The 18,438-nt window shown below is 38.7% G+C and overlaps 2 protein-coding genes across 3 annotated transcripts in view; both read left to right on the top strand.

Moving 5' to 3' along the window:
- LOC134824761 (zonadhesin-like) overlaps positions 1-18,438 on the top strand; it is an 88,024-nt gene that overhangs the window by 48,917 nt on the left and 20,669 nt on the right. The window contains exons 64-65 of the mRNA XM_063836737.1: positions 7,504-7,633; positions 8,635-8,801. Coding sequence (XP_063692807.1) covers positions 7,504-7,633; positions 8,635-8,801 — 297 coding nt within the window. The remainder of the gene's footprint in view (positions 1-7,503; positions 7,634-8,634; positions 8,802-18,438) is intronic.
- LOC134824980 (uncharacterized) lies at positions 11,371-15,606 on the top strand. Of its 2 annotated transcripts, XR_010161475.1 has the most exons (6): positions 11,371-12,139; positions 12,302-12,776; positions 12,913-13,074; positions 13,266-13,395; positions 13,568-15,035; positions 15,074-15,606. XR_010161475.1 is itself a non-coding variant. In XM_063837020.1 (5 exons), exons 1-5 carry the CDS (start codon positions 12,078-12,080, stop codon positions 14,950-14,952), a joined length of 2,214 nt encoding a protein of 737 aa, XP_063693090.1. In that variant the 5' UTR covers positions 11,371-12,077; the 3' UTR covers positions 14,953-15,606. The 2 variants fall into 2 exon arrangements, 1 of the variants encoding a protein (XP_063693090.1); XM_063837020.1 differs by having other exon boundaries at positions 13,568-15,606.

Here is an 18,438-nt window from a genome sequence, read left to right as displayed (position 1 = left end):
CGTGTTCGTAGATTCGACCTCTAATAGGTCGTCTTGAAGCTCCTATGTACAGATCTCCGCATTTCTTACATTTTGCTTTGTACACGTAGTGTCGGGTGGTACAGTTGAGATCTGCCTTGCAGAGTTCGCACTCGCATATCTCGTCTTTAGATGGTGTGCTGATGATGCTCCTGACAGCTTTCCCCGCCTGTGTCACTACTCTGGCGTTTATTCCCAGTTGCTTGATCGATGAGTTGACTCTCCTGGTAAAGCTCTCGTTAATGTACGGTATCTTCAGGATAAGGTCGGGTTCTGGCCGGGGTTCTCGTGGGGTCGAGCTTGTTAGTACTTCTAGTCTCTCTAGAGCTTGTAACATGTGTTTTGTCACGACTTCTTTGGGATATCCGGAGTTTACGATCAGGTGAGTTTTCAGTTTTTCGAGGTATGCCCAGCTGTCATCCTTGTATTTGCAGTTGAGAACTATCCGCCTAGTCTCCGACCTGATGATGTTTGTTTTGGTGACTAGACTACAGTGTGAGTCGTAATGCAAATATCTTCCAGAAGCCGTAGGTTTTTGGTAGTGAGTGAAAGATATTTCATTGTTCTCTTTTAGCTCAATGGTGAGATCAAGGAAAATGAGCTTTCTATCTTCTTGAAGTTCGCTGGTGAAGTTTACATAGGCCCAAACAGAGTTCAGATTGGCTTTGAATTCCTCGAAGTCTTCGGCGCTTGACTTCCAGAGTAACCAGGCGTCGTCAACGTACGTGGAAAGGCACTCCGGCTTGTGGGTACTCTTTTCTGCTGCTATATTGTAGGTGTAGTCGACGATGATTTCTGCGTATGCGCCTGAACTATGGGACCCAGTGCCGATACCCTGTTTTTGTAGGTAGTATTTGTCGCCTGCTTTGATGTAAGTGTGGTGTAGGACAAATTCGAGCATGGAGACAATATGTGAGGGCGAAAATCCGTACAGGTTAATATTTTCTTTGTAATCTTCAATGTACGATAGTATGACTTGTAAAGCTCTCTCGTCAGTGGGTAGAGTAGGGTACATGTTCTCCACATCAAGGGATGCTTGGAAACTGACACTACTGGTTACGGTGATGTTGTCAGGATAAGTGTTGCGGAGCTTAGTGAGAAAATCTTTTGTACTTTTGACTCGGACCGAGTCAAAAGTACAAAAGATTTTCTCACTAAGCTCCGCAACACTTATCCTGACAACATCACCGTAACCAGTAGTGTCAGTTTCCAAGCATCCCTTGATGTGGAGAACATGTACCCTACTCTACCCACTGACGAGAGAGCTTTACAAGTCATACTATCGTACATTGAAGATTACAAAGAAAATATTAACCTGTACGGATTTTCGCCCTCACATATTGTCTCCATGCTCGAATTTGTCCTACACCACACTTACATCAAAGCAGGCGACAAATACTACCTACAAAAACAGGGTATCGGCACTGGGTCCCATAGTTCAGGCGCATACGCAGAAATCATCGTCGACTACACCTACAATATAGCAGCAGAAAAGAGTACCCACAAGCCGGAGTGCCTTTCCACGTACGTTGACGACGCCTGGTTACTCTGGAAGTCAAGCGCCGAAGACTTCGAGGAATTCAAAGCCAATCTGAACTCTGTTTGGGCCTATGTAAACTTCACCAGCGAACTTCAAGAAGATAGAAAGCTCATTTTCCTTGATCTCACCATTGAGCTAAAAGAGAACAATGAAATATCTTTCACTCACTACCAAAAACCTACGGCTTCTGGAAGATATTTGCATTACGACTCACACTGTAGTCTAGTCACCAAAACAAACATCATCAGGTCGGAGACTAGGCGGATAGTTCTCAACTGCAAATACAAGGATGACAGCTGGGCATACCTCGAAAAACTGAAAACTCACCTGATCGTAAACTCCGGATATCCCAAAGAAGTCGTGACAAAACACATGTTACAAGCTCTAGAGAGACTAGAAGTACTAACAAGCTCGACCCCACGAGAACCCCGGCCAGAACCCGACCTTATCCTGAAGATACCGTACATTAACGAGAGCTTTACCAGGAGAGTCAACTCATCGATCAAGCAACTGGGAATAAACGCCAGAGTAGTGACACAGGCGGGGAAAGCTGTCAGGAGCATCATCAGCACACCATCTAAAGACGAGATATGCGAGTGCGAACTCTGCAAGGCAGATCTCAACTGTACCACCCGACACTACGTGTACAAAGCAAAATGTAAGAAATGCGGAGATCTGTACATAGGAGCTTCAAGACGACCTATTAGAGGTCGAATCTACGAACACGAGTCTAGCTTCCGACTCAACAACAGCAGGACCACACTAGGATACCACGCTGCTGAACACCGCAGAGCAGACGACCCACACTACACTCCCATATCGGGAAAAAGAGACTTAGCAAAATTCTTCGAAAACTACGAATTTAGCATATCAGAACAATGTAAGGATACCTTAGATACCTTTATAAGAGAAGGCTTAGCAATAGAACACACTAAACCTAAAATCAATAACATGTGTGGAAACGGTTTTACAGACTAATTTCTAGTACACTTTTACTACGCTGATCCGAGGGTTGTAAACTTTCTCTGTTGTGATTTTTTCTTATTGGTAACCCGATTTTTCTCGCATGGATGTGTACACCCCTTTTCTATAAATTTTGCTGAAATTTTCTTCCTAATGGTAACCCTGATCTTTGTCGCATGTATGTTTACTTTCCTAACCCAATTACCAACACTCTCTGGTTCAGAGATCAAACCTCCCCTTTTCAGTGTAACCTTGATAAAGTCCAATGCGTGACGAAAATTTGGTTTTACAGTTTACTTAGTTCCTTGTTTCACTTTGTTCGCAGTTTTATTTCGGGAGACGTGAAGTCTAAAATGAAAGCTAAATTCGTCTCAAACTCACGCTCAGCCTTAAGATCTATTTAAACATAACTTATCAAAAACAGTTACATGAAAGTCTAATTTAATTATTGAAGTTACAATCAATTTTTACTTGTCTTAACTTCAATATTTAAATTACAAAAAGCTGCAAGGGGCTATTTTCTAAAACAAAAATAAACATAATGGAACTCATTAACTTTAATATGTTCCTGTGCAAGAAAGATCCACTGACTTCAACATTCTTAATGTAACAAACGAAATTGTTATTTATCGACCTCAAGTTAAACTTCTAAAATTCGGACCCTCCGTTCCTTCAAACTAACAAAGTTGAAATGGTAGAGTTATGAAGTTGAACCTGTCGCCCGTTGGGTAACAGTAATACTTCATGAATATATGTAAGTGGTATCAAGGCGCCAATACCCGTCCAACTTAAACGGTCCGACCTAACGAACCCAAACTAAGTATAAAGGTCTAACCATTGTGATGGTGATTATGCTAAAATCCTCTCTCCTCTGGACCTAGATTTTGACCCTCGTAACGAAAGGTTAAAGGGGCATAATGTTCTTAAAGGCCATGAATATTTCATTAAGAGAGACTCGTGGCCTCTCATAACGAGCTCAGGTATAGAGAAGAGAGAAAGGGAAACTAGAAAGTGATCCTTAATCTAGGGCCCTCACTCACCTCGTACCCTTACTAATTTGAATAACTGGTACATTATGAAGATGCGATGGCAGCTCTCTTGAGTTGAACCTTTTTGACCAGGCACACGGCATGAATTTAACTTACTAGGGGGGTATATCAAGGATTTGAACATATTACTACAACGATTGACGACGATTAACACATGTTTAATGAAAGCTTCTACAAGTTAAACTATCGTATCACTTATATGTTTTTAACCCAACTCCATTCAATATTACTACAATAATTTTTCCCTGATAAGGCTAATCTGAAGCTACCAATAAAGCATTTTTGCGTGCTCATGATGAACATAAATCAAATGGGTACAACGCCGACCGGTCATTAACCGGCTTATAAAATTAGCCGGTGGTTACGGTAACAGCCGGCTTATAGCCATTTTAATTGCATTTTTAACATCTAATTCTGATCTTCAATCCATAATATTTACTAACCATATATATATATTTTTTTAAAAATAATTATTAGAGATCAGTCTCTTATGTTAATTATACTCACGTTAGAATGCGATATCAATAAATTAACTTTGGCGAAGGCTAACGTTAAGTAAAGGTGACGAATAACGTTAGTCGTTATGTAGTTAAAACTCGATTTTATTATATCTATAGTTATTTCTATGTTTAATGTAAATCAAATCCCTGATTTAGTGGGATAAATTATCCCAAATTTACCCCAAGAATTCCAGATAATCAAGGTTTTAGTGTATAGGCCAGGATATCAGTGAACACTGCACAGGCTCAGTAAAAACTCATCTCGAGGAAGCAGTTTCATTCGTGGGGACTGGTGAGTGGGGACGTGATTTTACGAAAATCACAGACTCGATATTAATCAGAGTATGGCAAATCACACCTTGTACTATTGTACATTATCTGTTCTTAAACGTGAGATCTTATGTTGAGGATTTGCATTTAGAATTACACTTCGAATATCCAGTATTGGATAAGAAGATTAGATTTAAGGGAAAGGAATAGACCACACTCCATAGTAAGAAAATTTAATAGCTCTAGGAATATGATGGGAGTTAGGATTGAGCCCGTGATAGTAATATAAGCCAACCTGTTGCTCAAGTGACAGAACTACAGAGTACCCTAGCCTCCTACTGTTGGAACTTTGTGAAGCACATTCTTTACCTGCTTTATGTAGATTTTGTGTCTTTATCTCCGCCAGCTCTTTGAATCAAAGAAAAGTTTTACATATGGAAATTTTGAAGCGATTTGAGAAAGGACAGCATTGTACACGACCTTTGGAGCAGACTGATTTGTACTTGTAGATGGAAAGTAGAATGTGATTCCTATTATCTTGAAGTACAATTGTGTATAATGAAAGTGAAAGTGATCCACAAGCAAAGTGGTGATGTTTTATTTACAGTAAAGAACAAAGTAAACTAAAAGAGTCAAGGACAAGGGTTAGCGAACGAGGTTTTTTTTGTATATGGTAGCTCTGCGACCGTGCACTAGGCACTAATTGATAGCATAATATTATTATTTTAAGTTACTATTACTATTTTGCACAGATCCGTGTCGGGTGTCAGGACTCAGGTTGCATAGACAATAAACATATGATTACATAGAATTTAGAAATATACACGATCTTCAAATTCAATATGGAATTATATTAATTGGGCGGCGCTCGGCCTGTCACTCCGCCATATCTGCATGTTTATAAACTGTAAAGACTGGGGTCCCCAGGTTGTATGCTTGTATGGAATATGATAAAATACGCCATCACGGATCGGGAAATTGAGCGGCCATCCACAAAAGAAAAGCGGCCGCATTTCTTGTTCTCTGTCCCATCGTAGTAAACTAGTAAAGGAACAAATCAGTAGATATGGTTTCAATATATTGTTGCGATAATTAACTTATATGGCATATCAAAGTTATTATTATTCAATTTGTTGATCGAGCTAAAAATCCCATGAGGAGAGCCAACAATAAACTCGTAAGATTTCTTGTAGATTTCTTGTAGTTTGCTGGCTGACGGTGTTTCGAACTTCGGTCGGTTAATAAATTGCTGGATATATCGTAGTAAAAATAGTAAGGTTGAATATCCCAAAAATGAATATCTAGAAGTAAATCTGGATTCTATTCCCAAAAATCTATCCAAGGCTGGGATGTAAACTGTAATTTAGATACTTCCAGTTTTCCAGGTTTTTTGTAACTGAACTTCAGCAGCCGCGGACATTAAATCCTACCTCTCTGTCATACTTATACTCTTATACTCTTATACTCTCCGCGCGAGCTGCTCGGCTCATAAGCGTTTTGCTTATGAACGTGTATATCAATATGGAGTAGAACAGTGTAAGTTTACCTCTTTCGCGGCAGGCTACCCTGTTTTGAATGACAATGAAATTGGTCCAAGTACAGTGAGGTGCTACACACTTACACAGTCTGGGTGGCGTTCTCTTAGAGAGAAAGTATAATGTGATTCCTATTATCTTATTAAGCAATGGTGTATAATGAAAATGAAAGTGATTCTTATCATCTGATATGTAGTTCTATAGTGAAAGTGATCCACAGTGAAGATGTCCTGTTTATAATATTACATGATGGCTAATCGGCAGTGAGTTCTTATTGTGAGTGAGACAGTGATAGACGTGGCTATTATCTTATTATACTCAGTAAATACATCGCAGACTCTTCAAAAGTAAGAAACAGTGTTTACAAAATGAAAGTCAATGAGGAAAAGCATGAGACCATTTGATTATCTCGTCAGGGCCCTGCTTAGTTGTACCTCAATATGATCTTGCGCCAATTATGCTAATTTACATTATATAATGTGCGTTTTTAGCACAAAATTCGTATTTCGTGCGATCTTACAGTTACACTCATTATGCTCAATTAATAAAACAATTATCCATTTTACGGCACAATTATTCGTTTTTACGGCACAACCTAACAATATCAATGATAAATAAATCAGCAGAGGCACTCCTTATCGCTGGATTTGAAAGCGACCTGTGCTTGAATCCAGCACGTCAATATGCACTCAAGATGCCATTTGAATGCAATATAAACGTTAGATAGATCGCAACATTAATTAAAAGCATACATTATGAGCACTTCGAGCACTTACATACTCAAAAAAAGCATCAGAATTTGTCTTCTATCAATACTGACGGCTCAAAGTTCAGATCTGACGATTAACCGAGCAACCATTTTAGATATGAAAATTTTGATCAATTTTATATTCAAATTCTGTATTTTGGAAAATTTTAAACCCTCCGATTGATTTGAAGTCAGCAGGAGTAAAGTTTGGTTTTTATGCTAATTCCCTGAAATTTGTCGAGTTTTGGGTAAACAAAATTCCAAGAATTTGACACAATTTCTAGAAATTTTGCGCGACTGTAGAAATTAATGTTTGTCTCCAGTGGCGTAACGTTGCCTGTTGGCGCCCCCCTGCCGAAAAAAGCGCCCCCCTGTTGGCGTCCCCTCCCCTTTTGGTGCCCCTCCCTAAAATTGAACAAATTAGGTGATTTTAAAGAATACGCCGGTAAAATCTCTAAAAAAGTGTGTATCTAGAGCAAAACGCGCAGTTTTGCTAGTACTTAAGTTAAGTTTTTCGAAATTGTCCCACATTCAAACGACGATTTGGCGCCCCCCTAAGACGGCGCCCCCCTGCACAGCGGGGTCAGCAGGGCCTTTCGTTACGCCACTGTTTGTCTCGTACTTCAAATTTTTAGAAAGGGGCCAAACTTGTGTAAATTGATTCGAATACGATATTGTACTGCATAAATGGTTACTGCAAAATACTCGACTTTAGATGTTTACAGCTGCAGAAAAACATTTTTCCAATAGATTACCAACAGCTGCCACTGCCAGACCCATTTACAACATATGTTAATATCAGTGATCTTCGGCAATGAAAGAAGCCTCTCATTCAAAAATCTCTATCACTTCCTCACCAGTAATCAACCCTCCACTCCAGGTGTCCTGTGTAAAGACGGCACGTGGGCCAGTGCTAAAGGTAAAGTGGAATGTGATGAATGTGAAGCTGGACAGTACTGTACCCAGAATAATCTTGACACTCTTAGCATTGCAACCGACTGTCCCGTTGGGTGAGTTGATTACTAATTAGCTATGTAATTACTAATTACTGATTAGCTATTTAGACGATTAGTTGATTAGCGATTCTATAACTATTTCATATATAAATTCTTCAATTTTTGTTATAATTGGCCCTGATTTCTCTTATTCTTCTACTTACGATTGGTATAATAGAGGGGTAACAGTAAAGGTCGGTAGAACGAGAATTATGAAATAATTTTAACCAGTGCGAAGTAAATTTTGACCAAAATGAGCCTTGTGAAACAGAATGTGAACTTCACAAAGTCATCGGGTTTTCATACCAAGATAACCGTTCCTTATCTGACTTACACGACGATCAATTATACTGAAGCAGCGATTTACAATGAGTCAATTATGACATAAGTCCTCAGATGGGATATTTCATATTCTTAGACGTTATGTTGAAAACCCTGGGAAAATTGCTGATTTGATAATACCAAATTGATGAATTATAAACAAGTTGACGTATCCAGTATCTTAAAATAAGGAAAGATTAGGACCGATGATATATTGAGGTAATATGAGGTAATATGATTATGAGGTAATATGAGATAATATGAGGTAAAATGAGGTAAAATGAGGTAAGAATCTGATTAGGACCGATGAGGTAAATTATATTACATAATCTGTTACCAACTTAAAATTTAAATTTCTCATATTTTCGGCCTTTCAATTTAATTATCAAGTATTGTCAACATCTGCCTTAAAACAAGGTTAAACAAGGTCCATTGTGCTAATTCTAGAGCAAGTACATTCGAAATATAGTGTCCTGAAGTTTTCTCGCCCAATAATGAGAAATATGTTAAATATATTATAAATTATTGATGAAGACAAGTAAATAATTTGTAGCGTGATGCACTACTGGGCCGCGCCGCGCATCAACTGATGATTCTCACAGTAGATCGGCGAGAATCATGTAGCACTGGGCCTCGCCGAGCTGCGAAGGATTGGCATCGTGAATCAAGTAAATAACCGCACTACCTCCCCTCAGGTACTGGTGTCCAGCCGGGACCTCTAATCCGAACGAACACGCCTGTCCAGCGGGAACCTACGGAACCAGCTCCGGTCTCTCCCAATCTAACCAGTGTACTGACTGTATTGCTGGGTTCTATTGTGATCAGAGCGACCCTACTAAACTGACTGGCAAGTGTGCAGCAGGTCAGTGCAGTTTAACAGAAATCACGTGACTCATCACTCAAACCAATTCATGTGGCTGAAACCGACCAGTTGTTACACAAATACAGAATCACGTGACGACGAATTCTAAGACCGGATGTGTCCTGGAAAAAGTGATATGACGAAATTATGACTGTACTTGAAATACCAACTTAAAAACCTGTTAAGTGTTAATAAAGTATGTGTACCAACCGGTTAAGGGGACATACACCAAAAGCTTTTATGCCCTGGCCCTGCTGTTAACGTCATATTAAGAAAGTATACATAAAAACAATAAGATTTGATACATTAAAAATTATTTTTGAGGACCCGCACTTTCGAAAAAATAAATATTTTCTTTTTCGAAATTTTTGGAAATTTTGAGAAGTCTGTCACTGTAATACCGATATTTCGGTCATTTTAAAAGTCATTTTAAAAGTCTTTTGGCTGATTTTGTTACTGAAGATTACTTACAATCCGTACATGAAGCCCTTCAAAGGATTTTATAATTAAAATATAGATGACGAAGTTACAGACCAAACAAGGTCGAGAGAAGCAAAATTGAAATTTTTGTAAAAATCAAAGTTGTATATTTTACCATTCACCCAGGTCATAAGATATCGCTTCAAAAATTCTTGTGAGTGTAGCTGATGATCATATCCAACTTTTTGGAACAGGATTTCTCTCAATTTTGAGTTTTAAGGTATGAAATGTGGCCTCAAACGACTTAGTAAAATTCATCGTAAAAAGGGCCAAACATGGCAGATTTAAGGCTTAAAATGCCTGTAACTCAAAAAGTATCAGTTTTTTTGAAATAATTTTTACAGGATCGTAATCAGCTTGGTAAGACGAATCTTTTAGTACCAAATTTATAATAGTTTAGGACACAAAATTTGTAAAAAAATGTGTACAATTTGTACAAAATTTATACAAGGGGGGACCCTTGTGTTCGAGCTAGAAAATTATTTCAGACAATTTGTCTTCTAAAATCACCTATTTGGTACTAAAAGATTCGTCTTCTCAAGCTGATTACGATTCTGTAAAAATTATTTCAAAAAAACTGATACTTTTTGAGTTATAGGCATTTTAAGCCTTAAATCTGCCATGTTTGACCCTTTTTACGATGAATTTTACTAAGTCGTTTGAGGCCACATTTCATACCTTAAAACTCAAAATTGAGAGAAATCCTGTTCCAAAAAGTTGGATATGATCATCAGCTACACTCACAAGAATTTTTGAAGCGATATCTTATGACCTGGGTGAATGGTAAAATATACAACTTTGATTTTTACAAAAATTTCAATTTTGCTTCTCTCGACCTTGTTTGGTCTGTAACTTCGTCATCTATATTTTAATTATAAAATCCTTTGAAGGGCTTCTTGTACGGATTGTAAGTAATCTTCAGTAACAAAATCAGCCAAAAGACTTTTAAAATGACTTTTAAAATGACTTTTAAAATGACCGAAATATCGGTATTACAGTGACAGACTTCTCAAAATTTCCAAAAATTTCGAAAAAGAAAATATTTATTTTTTCGAAAGTGCGGGTCCTCAAAAATAATTTTTAATGTATCAAATCTTATTGTTTTTATGTATACTTTCTTAATATGACGTTAACAGCAGGGCCAGGGCATAAAAGCTTTTGGTGTATGTCCCCTTAAACCCCCGCAGAAAATTTATTTTGTTATAATAATTGTTGATGAAATAAGTTTTTTTACGGAGCCTGGCTTGAAAATCAGTGGCTCCAAAAGGGTTTGAGTCAAGGAGATTCAGCAAGCTGCCTAAGGTGAAGTCGGAACATAACGTTTCAGTAATCTAAAATAAAAATACTTTTTGTGCACATCGGAACCATGAGAAATTCTTCAGAAACTCCAAATGATATCCTAGTATTCCTCAATCTAAAATCTCGTCCCGTGCATGCCCGTAATTCTAGTCTATTCGCGTTATATTTTTTAATTTTCTTTTGTCGGTGTATCCGTTTTTACCGATACAACAAACACAGGTAATCTCTGGTCATTAGATCCGTCAGGCTGCGATGTGTAACGATCTATTTTTAGAAACACTACGACTCACTGTGACAAACGTCCCCGTCATTAATCAACTCATCACGATAACTTACTTCTAATCCTGGATAATGACGGAGTTGTTACCATCTTTATCTAATAATCCCGTAATAATAACTCCGATAAGAACGTTAAGCACCCTCTCTGTGGCTTACCCTGACCAACTGTCACAACACCACAGCTCTGTCTCTCTCGTGACGTCACACCTCGTGACGTCACAACACCCCCCCCGGAAGTCGGATAATTATCGGGAAGGAGATCTCACAAAAATAGCCTACACATATAATACTCGTTATCACCCTCCGCCGCATGACATATAATCAGATTACAGAGGGTGCTCAGGTACTGTTCACGGCCCTGACTCGAGCGGGTTAGCGGTGCAGGGTTACAAAGAGAAGGGAGTCGCCGTGACTCCGTTAGTTGATTTCTCGGGTTTGCTTCCGTGAGCGCTCGGTGATTGTGCAGCAGGTTTCGACTGCTATAAAAACCAAGTTGGCCGTTTTGTTGAGTAGTTTTTGGTGGGTTTAGTTTGGCGGCAGAGGATGTCTGGTGTGAATCAACCTCCGGTGTTCTTTTAACCGAGACTAATAATAAGTCCCCTAATTTAACCTACTAGACAAATTTAGGCAGTTTCTTAGCCGGAGACTGACCGCGAAAGACAAGTGCCGGCTTCATTTTGTTAGGTTTTGAGGCTCGGAAATTCTTACTTGTTCGAGAACTTTCGGCCTATTCTAATTCTCTGCCTGATGGAGAGCGGCAGGTCAAGGCTTTATTCTGTATTGATTTAATTCGGTTTTCTTCAAGTTAATCTTCCCTGTGGTGGATACTACCAAGGATATACTAAAACTCAGCAGTCTTTATTAATTGATATTTGCTTTTTCATTTGGGCACTTTTCTTTGTTGCTATATTAAATTTTAAGAAAAATCAGAATCTTTGATTCCACCGAACCTTATTATCTTGAATACCTTGTATTGGTAATACGATTCCTATCCATATCAGCTTTTTAAACGTTTTTATTAGTCGTGATTCTTTCCTTAATCTTATATTCGAGGAAATTCAGTATGTTTGCTCCCCTATTTTTGCTCAGTCGCACGGTTCATGCATTCTTGAATTGCAATACAGCACTAGAAGTAGAAGATTCGTTTATTTCAATTTCTTCCTTATCTGAGATTGTGCAATATGCTCTAAACATTATTTGACTGCTTATAGATAAACGATGAAGTTGCTGCTTACTCTTCTCATCACTCTCGAAGTGGTTTCATCTCTCCAATTATTTAGGTAAGCAAATAATAAAATAATCTTTATAATTTACACTAACGTGAGACAAATTTTTTTGTAACTGTTCTTTTTTATTCTCATTGAACATATTAATAAGATAAAAGTATTTTTCCAGCTCATAATGTTTTAAATATCCCTCTCAATAAATATTTGTGTCCTCAGTCCACGTAGTGAAACCAGGAACCTCCTGAACAAAGCACACGCGGACTTCTATGAAAAGATACCAGAACAAAACAGATTCCAAGTAGAGCGATGTAACAGAGACGACACTACACCTAACGATGCCAAAGAAGTCCCGGAGGAGAACAACTTCCTGGATATGGCTAACTTCCTGGAGTATGTCCAGATGACATCTATCAACGAAAAAACCCGTGAGGATGCCATCAAGTTCTTCAACGTCTCCACGGCGGCGTTTCAGTTCGGCAGCTATCTTGTTGCGCAGGAAGGTTTCGGACGCGCTGCCAGTGCGCTGGAAAACTTCCATACCCGAAGAAGAAGGAGTGTTGGATATAATGATTTGGATACCCAGCCCGCCGGTGATACTATTGATATCTGGGATCCTGCTGATTTGTTCCTGGAATTTAGGAGGACTATGGGAAGTCAAAACTTCAACCAGCTGCTTCATCTAAAAAGAAAGGTGAGATTTAATTATTTTAAATTTTATGTACGACCTTACAACTAAACTTGGGCGGTGGAACACTTAAATCTTTTATTTGTCTTTTATTTGCTTGTTGTCCAGCTAGTACATTTTACTCAATCCAAATTTCCTTCAGGTGACGATGGCTTTCGTTATTGACTCTTCAAGCAGTATGGCCAACGATTTAGGGCACGTGAAAAGGTACATCAGACAACTGCTGGTGGAACAGACCCGGTCCGAAGTTGATGCCACGTATATTGTCACCACTTTCTCTGATCCTAACATTGGACAAACTCGGGTATGTTCCTTACCCGGAGTACGAAGCTTATTATTGAATTTTAAAGTTATCATGACACAATGACACAGACACAGACACACACATGACACAATGATATCTTTTGTTTCAAGGATTTTTTTTCTCTGTCCCCTGCGTTATACATGGAATACTGTTATACAATTTACATAAATATTTGATCGTTTTGTTCGCAGGTTTTCAACACTAAGGACGGACTTATGACTCACCTTGACAGTCTGGAAGCTAAGATTGGTGGTGACTGTGAGGAAAAGACGTGTCTGGGCATGCTCCGAGCAATGTATAACCCTAACTTTATTAGAAAAGGTAAGGCATTTCAATTTGGATTAAGCGCAGTAAAACGTTGATTGTTGACTTCGGACTAATCTCTGAAAACATAGCTACGGATAGTCAGAATGAGAGATAGCTTAACGCTTATAAACTCATCACAACTTTGTTCTCCAATGTTTGAAGATCTTTAAATAACATCTCCTCGCAGGTAACGCAGCGATGTACATTTTCACCGATGCAGGAAGCAAGGACTGTAAACGACTCTCCTACAACATCATCCGATCCTTCCAATTCTGTAAAGCATCTGCCTTCTTCATACTCTTCGACAGCTGCAGGACCAACATTGACCCTCACTACGCCAAGATCGCCCAACAAACGGGTGGGTTCTGCCTTCTGGTCAGAGATAACGCTGTGTATAACATAACGGACACGGTACATGGAGCCTTCGAGAGCAGCTCACTGGTAGTGGGAGAAGATTCGTATGAGACCAACTCTAAGATAGGTCAGGGTTTCGGTCCATATGTCACTCAAAGCAGAAGGTCAAGCGTGCACAAACGTGACACAGAAGACAACATTGTCAACGGTCACTCCTCAAAAAAGAACATCCAGATTGATGAGCTGATCGAGAACTTCAAGGTATCCGTCGCTATATCGCCCAAAGAACTCGCCGAGCAAGTAGAGCTTCTGAGACCTCTGAACGGAGATCCAACCCTATGTGCTGACTCCAACTACGAGCAGACCAAGTCGGTAGCTGATAATGGTGTGATATTCAATGTTAAATCCACGAAGTGTCCTTGTGTTGGCAATTGGACTCTGGCCTATCCAACTGATGCCACTGAGTTCTCATATTCAGTCGCTAGTATGGGCAAATACACTCTATCCTTTGATGCTTACTTCGTTGATGACGTGGCTGGATCTCAAAACGCCAACTATGTCCCATGTCTCCAAGTTGAAGAGTACCTCGTAATAAAGCTCAACCAAGGATCACAAGTTGTGCCGGAAACATTGGTTGCCAAGATAGTGGGACTGTCGGGAAACTACATCCACATGACCACACGTCTACAAGCCTCACGTGGCTCGAGTAACACCTACACAGTAAGACTCCACCTGCCTGCCAACATGGGAACTGACGGTTTCAGGGTCCTTCTGGAGGGTGACATCCTCAGGGGCTCCAAGTTCCAGCGTCTTTCCACGGCTATCTTCTACCCCACTTCCTCCTGCTTCCGTATCACTCAGGTCAGAAACTACTACGCTCTTTTCCCAAAAACCAAAACCAGCCTCACTTTCGAGCTAAGCAACAACAGTCCAGTCGACGATGTCTTCACTTTGGTGTGCTCCAATTCGGAGAACTACGAGATTGAAGTAGGTGACCCCAAACTGAAACACCCCTCCTTGAAACGTTCCAAGATGGTGAGGAGCAACCCAGTCCTACTTCCCGCAGGCTACTCTGCCTCATACTCTGTTACCGTCAACGCGCCTAAATTCCTCATGAAGGGCCGCACTGTGATCGTTAACTGTCTGGCTTCATCCTCCACGGAGCAAATGATGGAGTTTGTCAGGCTCACTGAGATGAACGACAAATTTTACGACTGATGAGGCAAAGCCGAGATGAAGATCTTTTATTGCCAGTGCAAGATATTTTTAGGCTGATAGAGATTCGAGATGAAAGGAAGTGTGTCTGTCAGAGCCTGGTCCGGGGTCCGTGGCCGGAAAGATGTGTATGACTGTGCGGCTATCCTAACTTCCTAGGTGCTGATGATTGGACTAATTGACTCTACCGGGGACTCAATGACCGGCCCATAATGTATATTATTTACGATTAAGATTGTAGCAATCTAATAATAATCCGCGATCATAATATTGATTGATTTTTCTGAGCAACTTATTTTGGTCGAATTTGATGTATTTTTTTGACTAATTTTATAAACGAGTTGAATTTTCGGTTACGCTAACACCATCAATTCTTCTTCAATAAAACGTTTTTGAAAAAGAGTGACCGTTAAAAACTGTAAAGCTTTTGCATGGGTTTAAAATTCGAACATTTCTAAATATTTTAATGTAGCTAAAAACAGAAACATACTTTTGAGTCAATACACTTCAGATCGATTGCATCAAGTATTGGTCTATAAGGAAAGTCATGTGATAAAATAAATATACATGATTTGTTCTATTATAAAAGTTATAATGATAAATTAAGAGTAATGTATTTGATTGATAATTAATTTCTAATAATTCCCATTTTACAAAGCCCCTGAGTTATTATTCTGTCCTGGCTTAAGAATAGATGAATTATTATGAGTACACAAAAACACCGTCCCAACATTGAAAAGAGAAATAAAAATAGCCAAGATCTGCTTCTTAATAAGATTTGCATTCTTTTGGACTATATCTTCATAAGTAGTTGAATCCATAATTCAATCGTAAATCTGATTCCATACTCTAAACTCTTTATCTTGGAGATTTTCCAATGATTTTACGACTCATCCTACAAATACTTACGACACCTAGACTATGATAATCAGAACTTATAGAGATTCAGACACATATTTGTTTTGTTTACCAATAGTTTATAGTTAGAACTAAATATACTGATCGAATTTAGTATATTATAAAACCAGAATATGCATAGATATTGGGAATAAAGGGATTCGCAGAATTGTAAGAGCAATGAAAGTCGAAATTTGATATATCTGAGCTTTTTATTTGGAATTAAAACACGTCCATCATATTATGGAGCCAGGGTGTGGTCTGGCTACATCTGGTTTATGCACTTCCATCCCATTACATAATACTCAATAAATGCTATAGATTTATAGTGTTATAATAAGTTTTCAAAATATATTATCAAAATTGGGCACGCCGCCACACCCAAAATGGTGTATGGCGATTTTCTCGAAAATTCAAGGTTTTAGTCAAAATGTTTATTAATAACTCGTATATAAATATGCAGATTCGGCTTATCTCAAGTCCTTCCAGAAGTTTTTAAGATATTCAGAAGCTGAGATACCCTTGGACCTGAGGCGTGGCCCCTGGGTTACGCCCATGATAAAATAAATATTTCTGTTCCAAGTCTTAGAAGTAGCAGGGAATTTGCAGGTTTGGAGCCCATTATGTGCATAAATGACCGAACTAGTAGTATTATCAATGACCATTTGGGATGGTCAGGTTATCTTGTGTTCTCAAATGTCAAAGGGCTCGTGCTCACTCAGGTTTATGAGATTAAATAATAAAATGGGCCTGATAAAGCAGAAGTGTGTGATATTAGAGGAATTTAATTCGACCCTATGTTCTCCAGTCCTAAGCCGTAGAGAGCGAGTAGTGCGACCGACGTAAGCCTTCCACAGAAACTAGTGTGTGATATTATATTCAATATTCATCTTATCGTTAGCTGGTTACCTGGTTACCTGCAGTTACTTGGTTACCTGGTTACCTGGTTACCTGGTTACCTGGTTACCTGGTTACCAGAAGTGTGTGATCCTGCATAAACTTGAACACTATGGAGTAAGAGGTATTGCACTAAAAACTCTTGCTAGCTATCTAACAAACCGTAGCCAAGTAACTTCTTTTCAAACTGAAAAATCGGACAAGTGTTCAGTTGAGTATGGTGTACCCCAGGGGTCAGTGTTAGGACCTCTACTATTTCTGATTTATATTAATGATATTGTGAGCTCCTCAAGTTTGGCTGAATTCGTCCTGTTTGCTGATGATACAAATATTTTTGTGATAGGTCGTTCAGCACAGGAAGCTTTTGAAAAAGCTAATCATGTCATGAAACAAGTCAGTAACTATATGGAGTCTAACAAGTTACATATAAATGCAGGGAAAAGTTGTTTTATGCATTTTCAGCCAGGTTTGTCAAGAGCAACACAGACCTGTGCTAGAACACGGCCCTTTAACAGGAATCTAACGATTTCAATAGATGGCAAAAAGCTAGAAAAAGTTCAATGTACAAAGTTTCTTGGGGTGATAATAGACGAACAGCTATGTTGGGAACCACATCTTAATCATTTATCTTTAAAGCTGAACTCCAGTATTGTATCGATTAAGAAAATTTGCAAATTCATTCCCAAATCTGAATATTTGAAACTATACAATGCTCTTTTTATGTCACATCTTAGCTATTGTATAAGTTGCTGGGGTGGGATCCCTAAACATAAACTGAATAAAATCTTTGCAATTCAAAAACGATGTATAAGACTGCTATTTGGTAACATTCCCAATTTTGATCATAAAGAATACTACTTAACCTGTGCACGTTCAAGAACTTATAACGAACATATGGCTAGCAAGAACTACTGTCTTGAACACACTAAACCGCTATTCACTGAGCAGAAAATTATGAACCTGGAGAATCTGCATATGTACCATACATTTATGAGGCTATTCAAAATTCTTAAATTTGATGTCCCCCAGTCGATTAAAGATCTTTTCAAGTTCTGTCCTAGAAATGAAAAACTTCGTCTGATTGTCCCATTACTGAGGTTAGATATCTCCCAACAGAACTTTTTGTACACCTCTACGAAAATATGGAATGATCTCATCCCCTATGTATTCGAAATATGTGATGCTAATGTAGATGGGATAATAATCCCGGGTTCTTCCAAAAATTCAGACTTATCAGCCTCGTCAGGTATTATTAAATCTAACCTTAAAAAGCACTTGCTATCCCTCCAAAATCGAGGTGACCCTAATATATGGTAACTAATCTGTATTATATCTCAAATACTACATCCGGTACGGCTCTGCACACATGATATCTCTCTCTGCCATGAAACATGGCTAACCTTTCAAACTATGATTTAAAACATAAACCTAAACTAAAACTCAACTGGGCTCTCCTATGTCACCAAACTAGACCAATAAGCAATTTTAGCTTAGATAATTATATTTTTCTATATTTGTATAATAAGTATAGGTATTGACGTAGTGGATGGTTGAGGGGGTTTCAAGCACAGGTCACTCTCAAATCCTAAAGATAAGCAGTGGCCTTCGGCACTTGAAACCTCTTCAAACCTCCCCTGATTTATTTATTATTGATATTGTTTGATTGTGCCGTAAAAAGAAATATTTGTTTTATTA

The sequence above is a fragment of the Bolinopsis microptera genome, chromosome 13 (genome assembly GCF_026151205.1).
Source record: "Bolinopsis microptera isolate Bmic1 chromosome 13, MBARI_Bmic_1.0, whole genome shotgun sequence".
NCBI lineage: Eukaryota > Metazoa > Ctenophora > Tentaculata > Lobata > Bolinopsidae > Bolinopsis > Bolinopsis microptera.
This window is presented reverse-complemented; position numbering and strand designations above follow the sequence as displayed.